Consider the following 23,891-nt stretch of genomic DNA (forward strand, 5'->3'; position numbering starts at 1 on the left):
ATTCCATTCTTCAAACCAGAGGACAATTCACAAAAAAAACTTCGTGCATTTGGGATGAAAGCAGAGCTCCTGTGAGAAACCCAGAGGTGCAGGGAGAACATGCAAAGTCCACCTACACAGCACATGGTCAGGTTCAAACCTGGGTCACAAGTCTGGACAGGCAGCAGCTTGAACAGCTGCACCACTCTGAACTCCAATTCACTGCTCTCGTTGCTATCATTTTAATTTGCAGGGCTGGATATTGTGCTTAATACCTGTAACTAATGTTGCAAAGCTAACTAGACAAAGCATGGCTTTGTTTTTCATGGAACATTGTTGGTGAAATAAATTATCAATTACCCTTGCGCTCAACCCAAACCAGTCCTCATCAAGGGGCCAGGAGTGGAGATGGACAAGAACTTCAAATTTCAGGGTGTCATCTCTGAGGATCTGTCCTGGAGCCTCCATGACGATTCAATCATGAGGACGGCTCACTAGTGGCTATACTTTGTGAGGTGTTTGAGGAGATTCGGTACATCACCGAAGACTCTTGAAAATGTCCACAGGTGTACTGTGGAGAGCATTCTGGCTGGTTGCACCACTATCAGGTATAGAGGTGACAATGCACAAGATAGGAAATAATTCTACGTCGAACCGACCTCCGTATCGACGGAGGAGGATGAGGACATCACTGGATTGGTAGAACAGGAGGAGCAACTTACTGAAGAAGAGACAATGATATTTAAGGAAATAATTCCAGAAGGTTGTTGACTTGGCCAGTGACATCACAAGTCTTCACTCCATCGAGGATATATACAAGAGGCGACGTCTTACGAAACCAGGCTCCATCCTCAAGGACCCCCACCACCCTGGCCATGCCCTTCACTCTACTATCAACAGGGGAAAAATGTACAGGAGCCTGAGGTCGAGCACTCAGCGGCACAAGGACAGCTTCTTCCTCTCTGCCATCAGATTCCTGACAGATACTGCCTTACTTTGTCTTTCTTCTTACAGAATTTCTATTTATTTTGAAATGTGGCTTGTTTGAATGTTTGCACTGTGATACCATCACAAAACAATGGGTTTTGTGACTTCTTCACGACAATAAATTCTGATTCTTATGGTGGGAGATTTCTCTTCAAATAATACTTGGGTTTTTAGTCGAATAACCAAGTTGTAGAAATCACGGTTCACCACAAATTATACACTTGGGTTTTTAGTCGAATAACCAAGTTGTAGAAATCACGGTTCACCACAAATTATACACTTGGGTTTTTAGTCGAATAACCAAGTTGTAGAAATCACGGTTCACCACAAATTAACTGGTCTTCTGCAATGCCCTTTCCCGCACAACAAATCAAGGCAAAGAAATGACAAGTCAATCATTTTTATTACCTCCTACTGACACATTATACTGTATAAATAGTCTATTCTTGTTAAATGTTCTTTCTTTTTAAAAAAAAGCGATAACTTAGATTATATTATACAAAGCTTTAAAAAAATAAATAAGTTTTTGAAATCTGTACAAAACAGTAAATCCTTCACGGAAGGAATTTAAATACTCTTATAAAGTACACCTTGCCGGCCTTGGTGCTAGCTTAATATTTACATTCTTTGTTTAACTCTGCGGATTTCAAATTTTTAGCGTTTTAATAATAGCAGCTTGTGTATACCGTAGTTTAAGCTGTTTTATTTTCATAAATCTCACCCTTCATTTCTGAGGTAGTGGGGATGTACTTGACCACTCGTCAAGAGAATGATCAGAACCAGGTTATGTGCCAGGAGCTTTGGACATTGTTGGACAATAACTTTGCCATGTGCTTGTCAATAAGAAATGCCGCACCCCCCCCTCCCCTCCCCCCCCCCCCCTTTTCAAATCTCACTTCATTCTTTCCTGGAAGCAGTGATCCCCGATTAGGGCAGACCTTGCCATGCCTTGCTTACATACTCATTCCTCATTCTGACTGGGGCTTGCGTCTCTGTCCTTCCACAATTTTTCACTAGAGTTGCATCGATTTACCCTTTCCTGTAACTTTAGCCCAGAGCAGATACTGAACTATAACTGGTGTGATGGGACAATTCAGGACACGATTAAAACTAATCTTAATTTCCTCATGAGAAACTTTCTTTCCCAGGTTTTGGACCCAACCCTTTGTCTTTCAAGGACACTACAGCAGTCCAGGCCCTTGAAGTGGTGCTGGATGATAATAAACTTGAACTCCACTTCAGAGAGTAATTTGGCCACAAGAGATGATCCCACCATCCATGCCGACTTCTTTTGAAATCATCACACCACCTTATTGCTGGGATTTGGATGGGCCCGATCGGTCCCGGGATTCTTGTCTCTGGATCAATATGTCAATCAACAATCTCCTAATACCCTCATTCCCACAAGGAACACCACCAGGAGAAGATAAATCTGATGGCGAACACAGCAGGTGGAGCAGGAGTTGGGAGGGGAAGAACGAATTTTGGGATCAAACCCAGAACTTCAATCATTCGGTTTCTCTTTCTGGCACCACTCTAGTTGCTGAGTTCCTCCAGCAGATTGATTGTTGTTCAAGCTTCTGCATGCTCCAGTGTGTCTCCATTAAACCCACATTAGAGCTAAGATGGCACATGCAAAATCAATCAAATCTGGGAACCTAGATTCCTTAATCCTACAATACCAAGCCAGTCCACAGGCACAGTGGGTAGCTCGTTTTGGGTCACAAGAACTACCCGGCCCGGAACAGCAGAATCACCTAGTTTGAATGGAGTTGGCACAGAATGAAGGGCACAAATAATCTGCAACAGCCCCAGCCTCTCCAGCTGCCAATCGATGGCAGATCAAATAACTGATGCCCACTTTATTATTTAGTACCAATGCCCACATTAGATATAGTAAAACCCCTAGTATCCAGCACCTATGGGGATTGGTAAAAGCCAGATAAATTAATTTTCCGGTTGCTTGAGATTGCATGGTGCGTGATTGGCAAACGAGGCATGCCAATTTTAAATTTCCAAATATTTTTTGTTGGTTGCCCGAGGCTGCTCAACTTCCAGCTAACAGGGGTTTTACGATATTATTCTCTAGGACGTGAATGAGCACCAAGTTTAACAGAGGTGCAAGGATTCAATCCACAGTAACACTGTGGGAAATGGAATATTCTATAAATCTAACAAGATCATTTGTGATTGAGGGCCTGTTTCCTCCCAGAGTAACAGAGGAAAATAGCTTGGTATTCTTATTAAAAAAAAGGTGATACTTATGAATTAGGGAATTATGTACTAACTAAAAGCGATTACAAACTTCTGATTCCACTGTCAACAGTGAAATGTATCTGAATACTAAGAAGACTACGTGATGAGATACACAATGCTAGCATTGTGTTCCTCAATTACCCCAACACCCCACCTCTCTAGAACATTACCTACCTCCCAGACTTTTACAACTAAGTCAAACATTCATTGTCAAAAGGGAAATGTGGGTTAGTTGACTATCATATGCTTCAATGTCACATGACGATGGATTGGGACACCCTTTCAGTGCATTAAGGTTGAACACAAATCTAATTGGAATTGTCCTTTCTTTGGGTTCCTCAGGTACAAACCCGAATGGTGCAAAGGCCAATCAAGTGTTTGGGCTTCTTCAAAACGTTGCAGCTTTCTGATGGTAGAACCTGGCCATCGCGCGTGACACACTTCAGGGACCTTTTCCTGAAGCTCTTGCCGCAAGTCTTGGAGCAGGCCGACCATTCCCCCAGCAGCCATCTCGGGCAGGGCACGTCCGCGCACAGGCGCAGGTCGTCGGGCTTCAGTTCTTTGGCACAGTCGTTCGCCGGCTTCCTGTAGTTGTCCGTACACTCCACCAGGCGGCGCTGAAATCCCAGGCCGCAGGTCTTGGTGCATTCCCCCCACTCTCCGATCACCCACTCTGATGTCACTGTCTCTTTTATGGCATTGAAGGGCAACTTCCTGGGGTTGGATTTACTTGGGAGCTGTTGTACGCTCTTCTTCACAAAGAATGTAAATTTGATCCTTGGGCGCATCGAATCCCCAACCGAAAGTACCTCAACAACCAAGGGCTCCTTGAGGGCACCAAAGGTACGAATTCTCTCCAGCGACACAGAGGAGCCGGTGTACCTCAGGTTCGTACCGTGATACGATATGTCCTGTTCTAGTGTCGACAAGGTATAGTCTCCGTTCAGAATGTATGTGCCATCCAGTTTCTTCAGGGCCAGATAGTTCCCATCGTGCCTTGCACCTCGAAGACTACGTTGTTTGATATCGATGTTGGTTGCCCCTGCAGGGATAGTGACAACTTCTTGGTATCCAGGTCTGCGGAAAGAAAAATCAAAAGGATCAACTGAATGAAATGACCTTCACCTGCAATGTAAATTTGAACCAATGTTCCGCTCTCTTCACTATTGCCCATTTTGTTCAACCCCCACCTTCACCTCATTCCTACAACCCTGAAAAAGGCAAATGGTTCACAAGTGTCATGCCACACACTAGCTGGTCACAGATGCACCCAACAGCCAGGTTCAGTTAGGACCTGTATGTGGAAATCAAACAGAAATTGGCAAACATTGGAAATACTCAGCAGGTCAGTCAGCGTCCATGGAAAGAGTAACCATGAATATTGCTGGTTCAAAATTCTGCATTAACTGGCTTCATGTCTGAGGCTTTTCACATTAACTGGTCTCCCTCCACAGATGCTGCATGATCTGCTGAGTATTTCTAGCATTTCCCTATTTATAATCCACATGCATCAAGAATACTGTATTGGCAATAAATAGCGAACAGTTGCCATGGAACAAACTGTGAATTTACTTTGTTTGGCTCAACTGAAAGACCAACTAAAGGAACCAAAAGACCAAAAACGCAATGCAGGAGAAACTCAGCAGGTCAAACAGTGTACTTTAGATAGCAAAAGTAAAGATTCATAACCGACATTTTGGGCTTGAGCCCTTCATCAAGGTGTGGAAAAATGTCAGCCGGCAATCGACAAAAAGGTAAGGGTGGAAAGAGGAGCCCAGTCCCAAAGGCAGGAATAGAGAAGGGAGGGAGGGCACAGCAGCAAGCAGGAGGAAGAAGTAAAATGAGATGGAAGGAGGTAGAGAGCTTAGGGAAAGAAGGCAGGGGAAGGGAAGAAGGGGAGCAAGGAGAGTAGGTTCGCAGAAACCAGAGAAGTTTACGCTAATGACATACGGCTGGAGAGTGTTGATCTTGGTGGAATAGTACACGAGGCCTTGGACAGACATATGTGTATGGGAGTGGGACACATTGGGAGGTCCTAGACCGAGCTCGGGTCTGATGGATCAGATAAGTATTCATGATCCATCAGATCCTAGCAGTCGCCCCAACTGGTGCAGCTGAACATGAAACAAAGCTTAAATCTTAAAGCTCGTTCAATGCAATAGTCTTCTTAATGTAGACCCACCATAGCAGTTTTAACAGGGGACCCACTATCCCAAGGAGAAGTACTGAACATTATAAAATGCAGAGGTCCTTTGTTGCCCGGGATAAACTTCTAAAACAAAAAGCTTAAAACTTGAGAGGCAGTCAAATTATCTTCCAAGATCAAACTTGGGACTTGTTGCGATTGAATATTTAACGCAGCCAGGTTTAGCAACACATAGGAGCCCTTACTTGGCACGGTCGAGTGAACCAGTGATCTTCTTGCAAGTTAAACCTTTTCCCTTGCACACGCCGCACTTGTCGAACTTCTTGCTGGAACCAATGACTCTGTCACAGCCAGCCTTCACACACTGCCCTTGGACACAGACGGAAGTGGTGTCTGGGCTACACGGAGTGCCATCAGCGACCTGTGGAGCAAAAGGAATAAATCTGTACAACTGTGGAGAAAGCATCAGCACCACAAATAAAAGCAACAAGTCAACATTTCAACTGCAGACCAAGTGACAGATTCTTGGGCTTGGCCTCCCCCCTGGTATTTTCAGGAAGTGGGTGCTGCCAGCATTTATTATCCATCCCCAATTGCCCTCTGGGTTGCTAGCTCATTTAAAACATAAATAGCCCATACCAAGGACAGAATTCCCCCCACCCATCTTGGAGGTAATTAAGTGAAGCTTGGAGGTAATTAAGTGAAGCTTGGAGGTAATTAAGTGAAGCTTGGAGGTAATTAAATGAAGCTTGGAGGTAATTAAGTGAAGCTTGGAGGTAATTAAGTGAAGCTTGGAGGTAATTAAGTGAAGCTTGGAGGTAATTAAGTGAAGCTTGGAGGTAATTAAGTGAAGCTTGGAGGCACTACAGACTGCAGCTATTGGAATACGGAGCAAAATCCGAAACCTGTAGCCCTTTTGTTTGCACTCATTGTCTCCCAGCCTGTCCCTGACTCCATCCTCCCCCCCCCCCCCCCACCTCAGCTCCCCAATCACCTGCCTCACCTCTGTACACTGGCTAACACTGAAAGCTTTGCCTCTACATTTGCTGCCTGACCCACTGAGTTCCATGAGCAGGTTGGCTTTCTAGCGAACAATTGAAGCCCATACTCAAAGCCACGACTCGCACAGAAATTTAAATTCCCCAGGTGCTTGCCAGATTACAACTATTTACTTTGCATCTGCCCTCCCATGGCTGCTTAGTTGACAGTAGAATTGGGTATCAAAATAATGAAGAGTAATTTTAGTGGACATTTTCCAATTTAAAAAGCCTATGCATGGACAGTCCACTCAGATTGTCTACCCATTGAGTGGGGTGCAGGTGGGAAAAAAAACTTTCATACTTGCCATTCTCTAAAATGTGACAAGCTATGGACTTGGGTGATGGCGACCGTTTGTCCCATCACCCCGACTTGCTAGTGTAAAGCATGAACCCTGCAGCCCTCGACTCCTCACAAACCTGGTTTAATTAGCTGGACAGAAGCCAAATGGACAAGTAGAAGAATGAGGGGAGTTTTGATAGAGGCTTTTAAAATTATGAGGGCGATAGAGTAATTGTGGGTGGGCTTTTTCCTCTGAGGGTAGATTGGACATGAACCAGAGGACATGGGTTAAGGGTGAAATGGGAAAAGTTTAGGGAACTTCTTCATGCAGAGAGTGGTGGGAATGTGGAACAGGCTGCCAGCTGGAGTGGTGAATATGGGCTCAATTTTAACATTTTAGAGAATTTAGACAGATACATGGATAGGAGGGGTATGGACTGGGTGCAGGTCAGTGAGACTATGGAGAATAATAGTTTGTCACAGACTAGAAAGGCTGAAGGGCCTGTTTCTGTGCTGTAATGTCCTATGGTTGTCTAACTGGAGTATATACCTTGGGTTGAAGAACAAAGTAGTATCCTGTTCCTTTAGCTCGGCAAATGAGCTTGCATCGGTCCTTGGGAGAGACTCCAGCATACTTGGGGATCCATTCGACTGCAGGCATTCCCCCAAAGGCAGATGCCTTTGAGAAGTCATTGTGAGCCTCGCACTGCTCTTCCCGGAATGTTTTGCCTGTGTTTTTGTGGAGACAAATGCAGAGTCAATTAGGTCAAAATAATTCAGTTAGCTCAAGGTCACAGTAGGAATCCGATACATTCTCTAACCCCCCCCCCCACTAAATGCAAGGCAGAGAAGGAGGAAGACAACTCTCGCGCCTTACCGTTCCTGTAAGGACAGTCCATGGTGTTGCAGGATCTGTATTGTACCCTCTTCCCTTCGCAATACTTCCCACCATTCTTTGGGATGGGATGGTCACAGTGTCTGAACGAGTACTGCACACCTCCTCCACAAGTGCGCGAGCACTCTCCCCAGGAACCCCACACACCCCAGCCACCATGCACGGGTGTCTGAAAAATAATAAGAAGCCAATCAGGTCAAAGTCGTAAAAGGGCAAAATGTACAATTGCGCTCATCCACCCCATTATTTTCCCCCCTTTAAACAAACATTTTGGCTCATTTAATGACACGTGTACCGTGATAAGCTTTGTTTAGCGTGCTATCCAGCTTATAGTCAATTACAGCTGATAGTGTAATTGCAAAATGTAACAAAAAGAAGGGTGTAGAGAAAAGTAGCTAAAACAGTGTAGGGGCATCATCTTTGTACCACTAATAGTAGCAAGGGAAAAAAATAACTGTTCATGAATCTGGAAGTTCACTTTTTCAACCTAATGTAGCTTCTGCCCAGTGAAAATGAGGAGATAAAGAAGGATGTGTGGCCAAGGGTAGGATTTTGTATTTCTTCTTTCCCCGAGAAGCCCTATGAAGGCACAGGTTCTCTCAAGAGGAGCATACTGCCCCACAGTTCCAGTGACCTCGGTTCAATCATGACCTCCAATGCTCTGGGCAGAGCATGCACTTGTGGGTTCCATTCCTTCTCCTCCCCACCTCCAGTTGCTCTGGTTTCATCTTGCCTTCCAAAGTAGGAGCATGCAGTGGATGGCGGCAGGCGGGGAAGGGGTGGGGGTGGGGGTCTGTGAATGCTGGGTGAAGTTGATGAGCAAGCTGGAGGACAAAATGGGGGAAAACGGCTCCAAGGGCTGATATAGACAAGAAGGGCCAAAGGGACTTCATGTCACAAAATAGGGCCATCAGAGACAACTACTTCTCTTAACACAAGCATGTTAATGGCTCAAATACCAAATGGCTTTTGCAAGAGGGCCCTAAATATCATCTGGTTCATAATTAGTGAAGCCACGTTTCTCAACCTCGCAGGCCCAACCCCTTCTGCTGCACTTTGGAGTAATTTATTACATTTAAACCTATAGCACAGTAACAGGCCCTTCCAGCCCATGAACTCATGCTGCCCAATTACATCCAATTGTTCTACAACCCCTGTATATTTTGAAGGGCGGAAGGAAATTAGAGCACCTTGTGGAAACCCACGCAGACACAGGAAAAAGGTACAAGCTCCTTACAGATAGCACTGGATTCAAACCCCTGTCGCTGGCACTGTAAAAGCACTGCACTAACTGTGTGGCCAATTTAGCTGGAGCCTCATGGAAGAGAGGTGCTAATTAAATAAAGCGAGCAGCTCAGAGGGAAAGCAAAGCAAGGAGGAACTTACACTATAATCTTTGATGCTCGTCTGGTTGACACATTTTCCCTCCATGCACCACTTCCCTTCTCCGCACCTTGTCCCGTCAGCCCAGGGGAAGTGCTTGGTTTGGCAGATGAGCATGCCGCGGGACATTCCGGTGCACCAGAGCAGAGAGCAGCTGTTACCGGCATCCGGGCAGAGCCGTGAATCTTCCCCAAAGGTGAACTGGCACTGGCGATCTGCATCGTAGGTGGTCCCTGGCAGCTCGCGGGGAAGCTGTATGGGTTTCTGTGGCTTGTCCAGAAGACATTCTCCTGAAAGCAGAGGGGAAAATGTAACCATTAGTTGTGCCCACAAAAGAGGAAAATCTGCCATAAATAGAGAAGATCAACAAATTAACAAAAAAAATCATAGATGACTTTAGAAATTGAAAAAAGTACTTAAAAGTAGGGAAATGAAGGAGTTACACAGAACAGGCTGCTATATGAAGGTGATCAGCTATGATCTTACTAAATGGCAGAGCAGACTCGACGGGCCAAATAGCCGACTCCTGCTTCTTACGTTCATTAAAATGCATATGTTTGTGGAACCATGCAACACTCCAGCACAGAAACTGGTCCTTTGGCCCATCTAATCTGTGCCAGACTATTACTCTACCCAATCCCATCGACCTGGTCTCAGACCACAGCTCTCCATACCCCTCCCACCCAATATTTCCTTAAACGTCAAAATCAATTCCGCATTCTCGGCTTCAGCTGGAAGCACGGTCCACACCACTCTCCGAGAGAAGTTCCTCTTAAACATACCACCCATCTCCCTTAATCTTGCAGTTCCTGTCTCACCTAGGCAGGCAAAACTTAAAGTACACACATTATGTCACATGTTTAAGTGTATTATTACGGACCAATAAAAGGAACCTTGATTTAGTTAAAAAGAAACCAAGTCTGGTGGTTTACGTTTGCATTTACTGATGCACACTTTGATGGTTTGGACCGGACACCGTGCGGCTGCAGGGGAGGCCGCAGCAGCTGAGTCCACGCTCGCTGGGTGACTCTGAGGGGACCCTCTTCTGCATCTCTTTCAGGCAATTTCTGCCCATGGTGAATCTGTCGGCCTCAAAGCCGGGGAAAACAAATTCCGCGCAATATCGCACATGACAATAAATGGGAATCTTGATTAGCCGCCAGTAATAATACACAAACATGCCTGTTCACCAGGCGATATTTAGGCCCAGAGGTTCTTACCATGCCCGTTGTCCAGAAAGGATGTGATCATATAGGCACTACAGACAGACCATGGTTGGCTGCGAACCAGATTGGAGAGCGTGGATGCCATCATGTGGGAATTCTTGGTTTGGCCAATGGTGTGAAGACACTGGCGTGCGTTATCGTGAGGCATGTTGAACACGTGACCTAGAAGGTAGGACACCCCCCCCAAAAAAACGTCAATGCTAGACGTTACCCTTGGATCATGCCAAGCGCGGAGCATGCACTTGTCCTAATGTCAGAGAAAGCACATATCCCAGGAAGACACGTCTCGACCCCACGCTCTAATAGCACTCTCGCCCTCCCACTTTGCACGCAGGGCCGTGCTCGAGAAATTCAGCAGGTCAAACAGTGCCCTTTATATAACAAAGGTACAAATGCATAACCGACGCTTCGGGCCAGTGCCCTCTATAAAAAAACAATTCTGGAGGACCCTTCTCGCCCAAGAACCCCCTTCTCACTGCAGCATGTGACATGCATTTCTCCAGATTTGGCAGTGTCAATCACCCCTTTATTGGGGAGGGAATTCCAGGCAGCCAGGAATTTAAACGAGGCTGATGCTTGTGAACCCAGGAGGGCGAGGAACTCACCCAATTCGTGCGCCGCAGTGAAGGAGGCTTGGACACCATCATCTTCGATGACCGAGCAACTCCTGCTGGGATCACAGATCGTCCCGACGTCTGCCATCCCCAAGGTGTCACACGTATGGGCTCCACACAGGTCCTTCGGAGGGAAGAAACGGGAGTGAGCAAGCAGGAGGGGAAACGAGACCAACTCTGTGCCAAAAGGGGGTTGAAAGCTGGACTCACGGTGCGGGTGAAGAGGATAGCGGTGTCGTAGTGGTCCGGGCTGCGATCGCTGGAGGGGTTGTGTTGCTTTTGCCAAGTGCAGAAGTTCCTGAGGGTCAGGGCGGCGTTGGAAGACACGTCGGGACCCTTCTTCTCGTCGACCACCAAGATCTTCACCACCACCAGGTTGATGGAGTTCTTGATGCTGGGGTGTTTGTACAGCTTGGCCGCGACCGACATCAGGGTCAGGAGATAGTGCTCCAGCCCCCTGCCGTGGAACTCCGCCATGGACTGGTCCGCCACCAGCAAAGTCTCCACGTAGCGAGGAGACGAGACGAACCTCTTGGCTCTGCGGCTGGCAGCCGGCGGGGCGGAGGAGACCCGCTGGGGATCGGACCGCTGCCCCTCTCCGCTCTCCTGGGGTTCAATCCGGTCGGTGACCTGAAACAGGAGTAAAAGGGGAGAGAAAACGATTAGTGGACGGCACGGACCCCCCCCCCCCCCTTCCTCTCCCGGAGCGCGCACCGAACACCCTTGCAGCGAAAACGGTGGCGCTGCTCCAGCGCCCGGCAGACACGCTGCTGCCGGTGTGGAGTTCGCGCGATCAACTCGGTTATTGGTCGGGGGGGGGGGGTTCGATCGGTGCAGTTCGCACGTTCAACTCGGTTATTGGGCGAGGGGCAGTTCGCACGTTCGACCTGCTATTAGGTTTGATCGGTGCTGTCCGTGTGGAGTTCGCACGATCAACCCAGTTATTGGGCGGGGTTCGATCGGTGTGGAATTCGCACGTCCAGTTAAATTGCTCCCCGTGAGCCGCTATTTGAGAGAGAAGGTGAGAGGCATCAGCGTTCTTTGTGGAGATAGACAGTCCCGATGGAGGGTTGCGCTGTGAACTGGTTAGGATTTATTACATTCGGATCACATCCAGATATCATGCAAAAAAAAAACCAAATGCAAGGAAAGCGTTCGCAGAGCGGGGCAGAGAGCTCACCCCGCACTTGGAGCCGGCGGAGGGAGCCAGACTTGTCCTCCGGACGAAGTGAGCCCCGGAGTCCATCAGGCTGCTCGGGTTGGCGGGGCGAATGTGATACTGGTGCCCGTCGACTACAAAGGCGCCCAGGAGTCCGTGACACAGGCTGAGAGCCGCCACCGAGCCCGGCTGCGAGTTCACGGTGCCGGTGTAGAAGCAGCGGCGGAACTCGGGCCCCTCCTCGTCCTTCGGACCCCTCTTCTCCCCCAGCGTCTGGAAGGTGAGAGCGGGCGCCAGGAAGCTCGAGTCCGCCCTCAGCCGCAGGGTGAACGCCTGGCCGAAAGCACGGAGCCGGTACGACACGTTCTCCCCCGGCGCCGCTCCTCCCCGGGATCCAGCGTCCCCTCCCGCCGGCGCCCCGCCGCTCAGCCGCAGCGGGTAGATCAGCCACTCTTCTGGAGCCCGGGATGCAGCCCAAACGGGACCGAGAGCCGACAGCAAGGGCAGTAAAACTAGGCTCAACATCATCCACAATCCTCGGCAAAAACTCAGCCGCCGCCTCCAAAGGGCAGAAACAAAAGTTTCCTCAAACTCGAGTGCACTGCAACTTCCAGCAAACTTCCAATGCAACTTCTCCCAGATTGCATTCAAACTAAAGAATCGCAGTTCGGATCTAATGTCGCTATTCCTGTTTCTCTTTTTTGATGTTGTGGCTTGGTTCTCTTCCCTGGCGCCGTTGTGTTTCAACGCTCCTTGCTTTGTGCCGCTCTCTAGGCACCCGGCGCCCCCTTTTATACAGCCGTCCGTCCGGGCATCCCCCTCGCTCGGGCCCCCGCCCTCCTATCCCCACCACAATTTGTAACCTATCCCAGGCCGGTGCGTCAGCCCAAGTGGGGCCGTTCCAGCTGGTTGTCAGCCCGGCGCTCCCCGGGGCATTGGAACGTTGACTGAGTCTCTCTCTCTCTCAGACTTCCTCACTTCCTCTCCCCCACCCCCTCTTCTCCCATTTCCCTCTCTCACTTCCCTCTTTCCCTCACTCTCCGTTCTATTTCCCCCACTCTCTCCACCCTGGTCTCACCCCTGTTCTCTCCACCCTGCTCCCAGCCCTGTTCTCACCCTCTCCTTCCTGTTCTCTCTCTCCCTCCCCTTCCCCCCACACTCCTCTCTCTCTCTCTCTCTCTCTCTCTCTCCACCCCCCCCCCCCTCTCTTCCCACCTTTTCTCAAGACCCACTGTAATTTGCTTTGGTAGACCCCATCTCACTGGCTCTCCACTCAGTCCTGGACATTTCATTTATTACAGCTTAGCTTTCAACCCCATCATCCCCTCAAAACTGGTCAGCAAGCATCAAAACCTGGGGTGTCTGTCCCTCCCTCTGCAACTGGATCCTTGACTTGCTCATTGGAAGACCACAGTTAATGCGGATTGGTAACAACAGCTCCTCACTGACAACCAACACAGGCTCACCTCAAGCAGAGCTGACTGTTCTACTCTCTCTGCACCCACGAGTGGATGGCCAGGCTCAATTCAAGTTCTATTTACGAATTTGCTGATGACACAACGGTTGTCAACAGAATCACAGACGGCAATGAGGAACGTACAGCGGTGAGATAGATCAGCTATTTGAGTGGTGTCACAACATCCTTATACTCAAGATTAGCAAAGAGCTGATTATAGACTTCAAGAGGGGGAACACAAACCAGGCCTCATCAAGGGGTCAGCAATGGGGAGATTGAAGAACTTCAAATTCCTGGGTGTCATCATATCTGAAGATCTGTCCTGGGGCCTCCACATTGATGCAATCACAATGAAGTCTCGCCAGTGGCTTCATTGCATTAGGACTTTGAGCAGATTAGGTATGTCACCAAAGAGGTGGAAATTTCTACAGGTGTACCGTGGAGAGCATTCCGACTGGCTGCATCTCGGTGCCAATGCACAGGACAGGAACAGGCTACAGAGGGTTGTGAACTCGGCCAGCGCCATCACGGGCATTAGTCTTCAATCCATTAAGGACATCTTTAAGAGGCAGTGCTTAACCTCACCACCCAGGCCGTGCCCTCTTCACTCTGCTACCATCAGGAAGAAGGTTCAGGAGCCTGAAGACAAGCACTCAGTGGCACAAAAATAGCTTCTTCCCCTCTGCCATCAGATTTCTAAACATACAATGAAACTACCTCATTTTTTTACTCTGCACTAATTATTTATTTTAAAATATCTTATTTACAAAACTGTAATTTATAGCAATTTTTGCACCTAAAGCACAATATGCTGTCGCAAAGCCATACATTTTGTGACATACGTTCATGAAAATCAACCTGATTCTGATTATATACTCCTCCACCTCCTTCTTTCTTCTCTCCCTCCACCCTTCTCCTTCCCTTTTCTTCCCTTCCCCTCTCTCCCTCCCCTCCTTTCCTTAGCTTCTCTCTCCCCCCATATCACCCTGTCCCCTTTCTCTCTGCCCCTCACCCTGCTCTCTCTTTCCTGCGCTCTCTACCCCACTCCCTTCTCTCCCCACTCCCTATCTCCTCTATCCCCTCTTGTCTTTCTCCCTTCTTTTTTGCCCTCTTTCTTCTCTCTTCCCCATCTCTCCTCTCTATCTCATTTCCCTCTCTCCCCCTTTTCTCTCTCCCACTCTCTCTCATGACTTCTCCCCCTCTATCTTGCCATTCTCTCTCTCCACTCTCTCTCACCCTCAATATCCCTCTCCCTCTCTTCCCATCCCTCTCTCTTCCCTTACTCCCACTCTCTCTCCTTTCCCCTCCCTCCCCTTCTTCCTCATCTCCCCCTCCTCTCTTTCTTCCCTCCCTCCCTCCTTCGCCCCCACCTCTCTCTCTCTCTCTCTCTCCTCCCTCCTTCGGACCCTTCCCCTTTAAATTTTTCCTTGATGTAGCCCTTAACTGGTGTATGGAACAACCTGACCCTGTTGCGCGCCTTTCGTGCGGCACTCCCTACAGTGAAATTCTCAAAAAAAGGTTAACATTGCAGGAGCAAAAATAACTTCCTTTGTCCTAAACAATTTTGCTGAATCCAAAGCAGCTTCCGAACAAAACGAATGTAAACACTAATCTCAAATGTTATCTCAAAGATCCTGTGTCAAACGTCTGATTTACTGTGGCGTTTGCCTGCAGCCTCTAATAACTATTTGAAAAGGTTGTCATTGAAAACTGCAAATGGTTCCAAGACCAGCTGCAGTTTTGTCCTGCTTAAGGCAGACTCAATAACTGCAAGTTGGAAGGGGGTGGTGGGGGGGGGGGGGGGGGGGGAGGGAGGAGAGAGAGAGAGAGAAAGCTCAGCATGTCCCAGTTTGAAACCATATCTTTTGAGAATAGATTTCAGGAAAGCTCCCGATGAGTCATTTTAATGACAAGTTCTTAGTTATAATTTATTGCAAGTAACTGTGCGAAAATCCCATCTTGCTCAGAAACAGTATTCGCAGTTGAGTATCTCTTCCACCTTAAAAAAAACCCTTCTTCAGCCCAGTTCTGAACTCCCGAATCCAAAACAAAAGTTATTCTACATCTGTAGAGAACTCGACCCTGACCTCGAAAACTTGCTTTGTTTTCCAGAGACTCACTCTGGTGGGGGGGGTGGGGGGGTGGGGGTGGATGTAAAACATCACTTTGTAACAAGCTGATCAAAGTTTCATAACTTAAAACACAATGTTTTCTTTAGATGGAGCAATTAGTTAAGAATTTTATTATTGATGTACAATTTAATTATTTTTTAATTATGAGGTAGGTGAAATTTAAACCAGGTTTGTTGTGGCTTGATTTTATTTATTTGAATCCAATTTTTAATTAACAAGGAATGAGATTTTGTGGTTCGAGATGACCACATTCTTCTCCAATTTGGATCTTTCCTTGATCTGTTGAGTCCATTCCTCACCCAGCCCTATTTTGCTTTAAACTGCAAAATTTATCTTGAACATTCCGTCCTCTACTTGCCCGCTTTTGTGAGGTGAGTAATCCACACCTCAATATTTAATACCAGGAGTCCTTTCACTAAGGACGGTTAGGGTGCAGTGAAATGAACCTCACTCTTGGGTTAGTGAGTGTTTCCCTGGGTCTCTGCACTATAAAATATTTTTCCCCATTTTAAATCTGAATATGGAACATTACCACACAGAAACCAGCCCTTCCAGCAGGTTAGTGCCAGAACAACTCTTAGCTAGGGGCATTAGGGTAATGGGGGGCACAATTTGCCACTCGAAAACCTGCTCAGTGGTGGGGGGGCACTTACTATGTTAATGGCGGTGTCTCAGGATTTGTAGGCCGCGCACGGTCATGTTTCTTCTTGCGCGTATGCGCTGGTGCAGGTTGACGCATGCACAACGGACTGGAGAACCGGGGGCTAGCGACACCAGTGTCACTTCCCCCTCTCTCCGGCGGAAGTGACACTAGTGACTTCAATGTTCCAATCAATTGTGCATGCGCCGGCCAGAAGAAACATGGCCGCGAGTAGCCTACTGATCCTGGGACGCCGCATTTAACATGGTAAGTGTCCCCTTTCTGCTCCTACACCCATAAAAGGAGGACAGCCAGACTGTCTGGCCTAAAATTGGACATCTGGCCACCCTAGCATGGGTGGGGGAATCATAATACCTCATTTGACAGGGCCTTGCCTGCGAATGCACCCCCCCCCCTTAGTCTGCGCCAAACTGTTAATCTGCCTAGTCCCACTGACCTGTGCCCAATCCATATCCCTCCAAACCCCTCCCATCCATGTACCTGCCCAAATTCTTCATAAATGTTAAAATTGAGCCAGCATTCACCACTTCAGCTGGCAGCTCGTTCGACACTCCAACCTCTCTCTGCATGAAGAAGTTCCCCCTGAACTTTTCCCCTTTTCAACCTTAACATATTGTGGAACTGTAGTGACATTCTGAAAATATTGACAAATGTAAGAGGAAATGATCTCAAGTTAAAATTCCCCCCCCACCCCCCCCAACCCACTCAAGTCAGAATGGCCATGGAAAAACCTATAGCTGTTCCATGTCAGTGGAGAAGGCAGTCAATACTCTGAACACAACTTTCCCTTCTGTAGCAGGCATCTGCAACTTGCTACATGGACAGCAGATGGCGACTCTTAACCATATAATTGGCACTGGCCTCTCAGGCATTCTTTGAACCAATTTGTTATCTTTCAGCCAGAACACTGCAGAAGAGTTGGAGGTCAACAGACAGAAACTCAGCTGCTTTCATGGCCCCATTGCGAGCAAACAGGTTAGATCTGACTCCTGCTTTCATCTGTTGTTTGATCGCCACAGTTCTTACTTGAGGGATACATTACTTAAAGTTTGAAGTGATTCATTTAACTCTCTTCACGGTAGATCTTCATGAAATTGCAATGAGTGCTTTTTTTGGATCCTTGCAGTTTAAAGTCTGTTGGTTCCTGGGATTTTTTCCCCCTACTTTCTCTTAGGGTTTACATAGAGGTAGCTGGTGTCCAAAAGGAGAAAAATATATCAGAGATAGACAGCAGGGAATCAAGCCCTTTGGCCCATCAGATCCACGTTAACCATCACGCTCCTATTTATACTAATCCTACGTATTTTCATCAACTCTCCCTCATCAACTGTCCCACCCCCTCGAATCTGTGTGTCACACACACACACACACACACACACACACACACACACACACACACACACACACACACACACACACACTTGCTGTGATATTGATGAGAGGTATCCTGCAACTTTGTGTTTCTTAGAAATGAAATGGAGTAAATTGTTACTTTATGTTATATCTTTATGTATATATGTGACTTCTATGTGCTGTCTCCCCCTGCCCCACCATTTTATTCAGACGCCTGCCTACATCTTGCTCATACCTTGATGAAGAATTCAGGTCAGAATCCTTGGTTATGCATCTTTATCTTTGCTAGATAAAGAACGCTGTGTAACTTGCTGAAGTCCTCCAGCAGTTCTGTGCTTTTACTACAATTGCAGCATCTGTAGACTTCCTTGTTAAACTCTGAGAAATCTATTATGTGTGTTCACCGTGGTCTGGAGAAGCACTGTTTCATCTGATTCTCTAGGTACAGTCAGATAATAGTGAACTTGAACTTGTTGCTTTCCCACACTTGGACTGTCTCTCCATTCAAAGTTTGGATCCTGTTTTCTGGATGTATCCATTGCAGTCACACCCTGTTCATCTTTAAATTTTTAAATTTAAATGTAAACATTCAGCACAGTAACAGACCATTTCAGCCCACGAGTCCGTGCCGCCCAATTTACACCCCATCAACCTTCGCCCTGGTAGGTTTCGAATGGTGGGAGCAAACTGGAGCTCCCAGAGAAAACCCACACAGACACGGGGAGAATGTGCAAACTCCTTACAGACAGCCCGGACCTGATCGCTGGCACTGTTAAGTCTTACTTCCCTTCATCTGTCACATTTCCTACATTCACAAACCATTGCTGCTTGGTTAAAACAACTGTTGTGTGAACAGACTTTGGGATGCTTTTGAGAATCAGAACCAGAATTCTCTGTTTTTATTTCAGACTTCCAGAATCTGCAGTTAATATGATTTTCATTTCCTGTTCATTCTTGCATCTATCCGCAGTGCTAATGAGGCTGTGGGTCTATTTATTAGGAGGGCATGGATTGTTATTGGAGGGCAATAGTGTGTTGGCCTTTATTAACCATGGCATTGAGTTCAAGAGCTGAGAGGTACTGCTACGGCTATTCAAGACCTTGGTGGGACCCCACTTGGAATTTTATCGTGACTTCGCTACAGGAAAGAAGTGAGTGCTATGCAGAGGAAATCTTCAAGGGTGTTGCCTGGATTGGAGAGCATACCTTACAAGGATAGGCGTGGTGACCACAGGCTGCTGGAAATCGGCTCATGGGAACCAGGCATTGGAACTGGGATTCCAGAGAGGGCTGAGGGCATGGAACAGCCCGGGGCGCTGAAGGATTCCTCATCATGCCGGAGGTTTGGATCTAGAGCTTGGCTGGCTGATGCATCGAATTGGAGCCTGTGCGGCTGCAGAGGCTGCGGGGGGCACTGGAGGCAAAACCACGGGCCCTCGATCACTCTAAAGGGTCTCAGTTCTGCTTCTCTTTCTTACTGTGCACGGCAGACAAAAGCTGTTCTTCGAACCTTTGAAGAATTCCAGCCAGTTTCTGGGTAAATCCAAGTCTTTGACCATCTAATCGTGCCACTGGATAGTCAGCGAGCAAATGAGATGCGGGAGGAACCCCACGGGTCAGGCAGGAGTGGTCAGCCAACATTCCAGGTCCGGACCCTGAAAATCAAGACTCCAGCAGACATTTGGGTTGGGCTGGGAAATGAATTGGAACGAGGATCTTGTCTTACACCCGAGACTTTTTATATTTAAGAGGTTTTTTTTGCTGCATTGCTTCATTTTGGATTCCTTCGTGTGCTTTTTGCCTTGGCTAACATTTACCAGTCAGCGTGCAAGCATGGAGAAGGAAATATCTTCAACCCGTACTATAATGGCATTCCAAGTTGAAAACAGTAGTTTCATGAGCTGAACTAAGCACACAGCGTTCTTCAGTGCTGTCAATTACAAATAGCTCTGGGCTAAATGTTAATCCCAGGATTATCATTACACATGATATTTCAAGAGCAGGCAAGCTTGTGGCACAAATTTTGTTAGTTTATAGCACCCAACTGAATATTTTGTTTTTAATCGTTGGGGGGGTAGAGGTGGGGGGCAGGGGAGAAATTCTTTTGACTTCTTTACAGTCTTCCTTCTTAACTCACTCCCCATGGCTCAGTGAGGAACCCATTCTCTGGTGGTGTCTTTGGAGCAACAGAGCATGGAAACAGGGCCTTCAGCCCATCTTATCCATGCTGACCTCAGGAATGGTGGATCAGCTCGGCAATCTTCTCAGCAAATTCCCTGAGCTGATTGGTTATTGGTCATTGGATTGATGCTCCCACAGATCAATGTTGGGGTCCAACAAGCACACGCAATAGGCCATTCAAAATTAAGCATGTGTGTAAAATAAACACAAAATGCAGTTATTGAATTCCAACATTGAAGTCGTAAGTATACCCCATTTAAACCTTTAACTAGATTGGAGAATGTAACACATCGCACCTACTGTTGACGCCATGCTACAAGTCTACACAGACAAGGCTCCCTAACTCTTCCTCGGCTACATCGACAACTACTTTGGCACTTTGGTACTGCCTCATGCACCCATGAAGAGCTCGCTGGCTTCCCCCACCCCGACCCCAAATTCACTTGGCCCATCTTGAGCAACACTCTCCCTTTTCCCCATCTCGGGAGACAAACTCTCGACAGATCAATCCTTTTCCCTCTGTCCGCTTTCAATGAGCCAAAATTAATTCTCACCTCTCCTCTTATCATAATCCATGAACACCTTTTGTTGGTCTGGGCTCCACCCCCTGGCAGTCTTCAGTTTTTATTTTGATGCCTTCCTGTAGAAAGGCTCAGACCCGAAATGTCAGTGATATATCTTTATCTCCTTTGGATGCTGCGAGACCTGCTGAACTCCTCCAGCATTTCTGTGTGTTGTTACCATTGTTGACATATTTGATTGTAGCCCAGACTGGAATTCCCAGGATGGCCTGCAGTTGTAGAAGATTGTACCCTCCAGCAGGTGGCAGTAGATGACCAGATTCCAGCTGTGAATCACCCATGACTGGAGAAGGGGGACCTCAGATCCTGGTAACTGGAATAAAAGTGAGCTGCTGGAAGAACTCAGCAGGCCAGGCAGCATCCGTGGTGTGGAATGGACGGCTGACACGAGGACTGAGGGTTTGTTTGAAGATGGCGGCGCTGCCGGAGCTGCTGTAACGGCAGCGCTGACCCTGGTGTGGACCCATGCAGAGAAGGGAGAGGAGACACAGTGCTCCCGTGGGGTCCAACCGCCCAGTCTCTGTACAAGCTTTGAACAACCCGTTAAAGGAGCCGACAGATGTTTTATTTACAAACCTGCAACCTTCGGGTCTGCGCCCAAGATGCCGGCGCCTATGATCGGTAGCGGCCACGAGGGGTTGCAGACTCCGGGAAAGCAGAGGACTGGCTGAGGGCACCAGAAAATGGGGGGGACGGGGACGGACCACCCTCAGCCTGAGAGGCAGATGCAGAGGAAACCACCCACGGGACAGTGACCCGAGAGGCAGACCATTGAGGGCCACTGCGGCTGAAAGACCCACGCATGCTTCGGGCCGTGCTGACTCAAAGTGAGGGACCCACGGAGGCAGCGAGTGCTGGCGATTGCAGTCAAGGGACTCACACCAGGCTGCGGACTGCTGGAGGGGTACCAGGTATCGGAATCGGGATGTGAGGGGGGTGCTGAGGGCGCTGAAGGTTTCCTGACCGGGTCGGAGGTTCGGATCTGGAGCTCGGGTTTGGACTGGACTCTGTGTGGCTGCGGGAGGACTGGAGGCGAATACTCCGACACATGGTGACTCTGGGGCGAACTCTCTTCTCTTTCTCTGTAAGAGGTGATTCAGGCAATTTCTGCTGATGGCGAATTTGTCCGCCTTACAGCAGGTAAAAGCAATTTCATGTAATATAACACTGTTTTATTACAATGAAAATAAAATGAACCTTGAATCTTGAGGGTCAAGAGGGGGAGGTAGGTTGTATGCAGAAGTCACCGAGCTATATAGCATAACAATTGCCTCACATCTCCAGCAACCCACATTAGGTCCTGACCTCTGCGGAGTTTGTACTGTGTCTGTAGGTGGGTTTCCTCCATGTGCTCTGGTTTCCTGCCCCATCCCACAGAGGGGTTGATGGACAGGTTAATTGGCTGTTGTCATATTCAGAATTTCAGCTGCACCTCAGTTCTGAGGTGGGCAACGTGTCAACAATATCCTCGTCATGGCTGTTTTCAACTGAAGGCTGGGGTTTCGGCTCCGACCTTTAATGGAGGAACAGAGTCAATAATCCTGCCACACTACTGTTCGGGGCCACAAACCATCCTTCTAGGTGAAGCAACACTTCGTTTGTGAATCTGCAGGGGTCGTCTACTGCATTCAGTGCTCCCGCTGTGGTCTCCTCTAGATCGGAGAGACCGGGAGATTGTTTCGCTGAGCACCTCGGCTCTGTCTGCCACAATAGTGTGGATCTCTTAGTGGCCACCCATTTCAATTCCTCATCCCATTCCCCTACTGAAATGTCTGTCCAGGGTCTCATACACTGCCGAATGAGGCATCCCTCAAATTGGAGGAACAGCACTATGTATTCCATCCACCCTCCAACCAGATGGCATTAACTTTGACTTCTCCGGTTTCCATTAGCCCCCTTACCCATCTTTTCCCATAGTTCCTTTCTCCTAGCTCTGTCTCTCTCATTTCCCTGTCTCCTTTCCCTCTACTCTCCTTCCCCAGAGCCAAAAACAACCCCACCATTCAATTCTCACCTGTTCTTCCATCCATATCCAATTAACACCTTTTGTCTGTTGATCTGTACTCCTCCCCCTGCCTATTCCTCCCTTCTCCCTGGCCTTCTATCAGGTACTTTGACTGCTTTTCACTCATACCTTGGGGAAGTGCTCAGGCCCGAAACATTGGTTATATATTTTTTTTAATCTCCTATGGACACTGTGAGACCAGCATTTCTATGTTTTTAATCTGTTCAGGGAGCAGTGCTTGAAGAGGTCAAGTCCACAGGTAAAAATGTTTTGGAGGGACATGGGCCAAAACAGGCCAACATGGACAGGTTGGGCCAAAGGGCCTGATTTGGTTCTGTAGCCATGATGAAGAGAGGTGGCACAAGTGAAAGGGAAATGATGATGGTCAAGAGGAGGGAGGGGAAAAGCCAAGATCTCAACCAATATGTTTCAGGACCAAGGTTCGTTGTCTTCTTCAGGGCACAGGGTGATCACTACCCATTGGCCTTTGGTTGAGGGCAGACTTCAAGTTCATTATCATCTGGCTGAAAACATACAACCCGACGACGCACCGCACATAATAATCACAGAAAGGCATAAATATATAATATAATGTATCTTTATATTTTTGGAATTGAGGGGTCGAGCTAATGAGCAGGCAGATTAGTGTCAATTGGCATCACGGTCTGCGCAGACATCGTGGGCTGAAGGGCCTGATCATGTGCTGGACGGTTCCCTATTCTATGTAAGTGTATGATCAAGATCAGGCAAGGAGCAAAGCTTGAGATACAAAAAGTCATGGGACAATCGATGGCTATGCAATCTGAATGTTGAGAAAACGCAGAGATAGAGTGACATTGTCCGCAAGCCTGTAGCGATAAGAAAAGATGATCACCAGGAGTAGTATTTTCCGACTGGGTTATACTTTGGCAATATCCTGGCTGGTTATATTTCTGTGTCATTTTAATAAAATACAATTTAATTCTGGCATTGTTTGCATTTGTTTTTTTTAAACTAGGAGGACAGGTGAATCTTTAGTTCTGTTGTTTGTTTCACTCTCTTGATACCATATCCAGCACTTTGCCAAGTTCAAGTTCATTGCGATCTGACTGTACATGTATAACAACATTTCTCCAGGTCACGCTGCACACATATATACTGTACATGCACAGTACATGTAATAATCACAAATATACAGCAAGGCATATTGTTAAAAAAAAGTAAATATTTTGGAATAATTTGTTCCTTTCATTTAGAGGAGACCCGAGGTTATAGGATACCATTCATCAATCTCACAGCTAGTGGGAAGAAACTATTTCCCGGCCTGGCATTCCAATTTTGATTCTCCTTCCTGATGGTAAGTGGGTCTTTTATTTACAACATGGTAAAGCCAATTCCGTTTAAACCCGTACCACTTAAATACACCCACTTCACCTGCAACCCTGTACATTTTTGGAGGGTGGGAGGTGTGGTGGAACCACTGTTAATACTATTTGCATGTGTATGGCTGGCCCACCCCTTGCTGTGGCTCCTTCCCCTTGATTCCCCTAATAAAGGCAGCCACGCCATAACCCCTCC

The 23,891-nt window shown here is 47.5% G+C and overlaps 1 protein-coding gene across 1 annotated transcript; it reads right to left on the reverse strand.

Moving 5' to 3' along the window:
* Positions 1-1,350: 1,350 nt before the first annotated feature.
* On the reverse strand, positions 1,351-12,740 carry adamts1 (ADAM metallopeptidase with thrombospondin type 1 motif, 1). The gene is made up of 9 exons (XM_069889030.1): positions 11,987-12,740; positions 11,017-11,436; positions 10,798-10,930; positions 10,187-10,354; positions 8,970-9,256; positions 7,566-7,752; positions 7,239-7,417; positions 5,614-5,789; positions 1,351-4,299 (listed from the first exon to the last, which is right to left on the reverse strand). The coding sequence occupies exons 1-9, from the start codon at positions 12,491-12,493 to the stop codon at positions 3,561-3,563; spliced, it is 2,796 nt and encodes a 931-aa protein (XP_069745131.1). The 5' UTR covers positions 12,494-12,740; the 3' UTR covers positions 1,351-3,560.
* Positions 12,741-23,891: the final 11,151 nt, after the last annotated feature.

This window comes from Narcine bancroftii, chromosome 7 (genome assembly GCF_036971445.1).
Source record: "Narcine bancroftii isolate sNarBan1 chromosome 7, sNarBan1.hap1, whole genome shotgun sequence".
NCBI lineage: Eukaryota > Metazoa > Chordata > Chondrichthyes > Torpediniformes > Narcinidae > Narcine > Narcine bancroftii.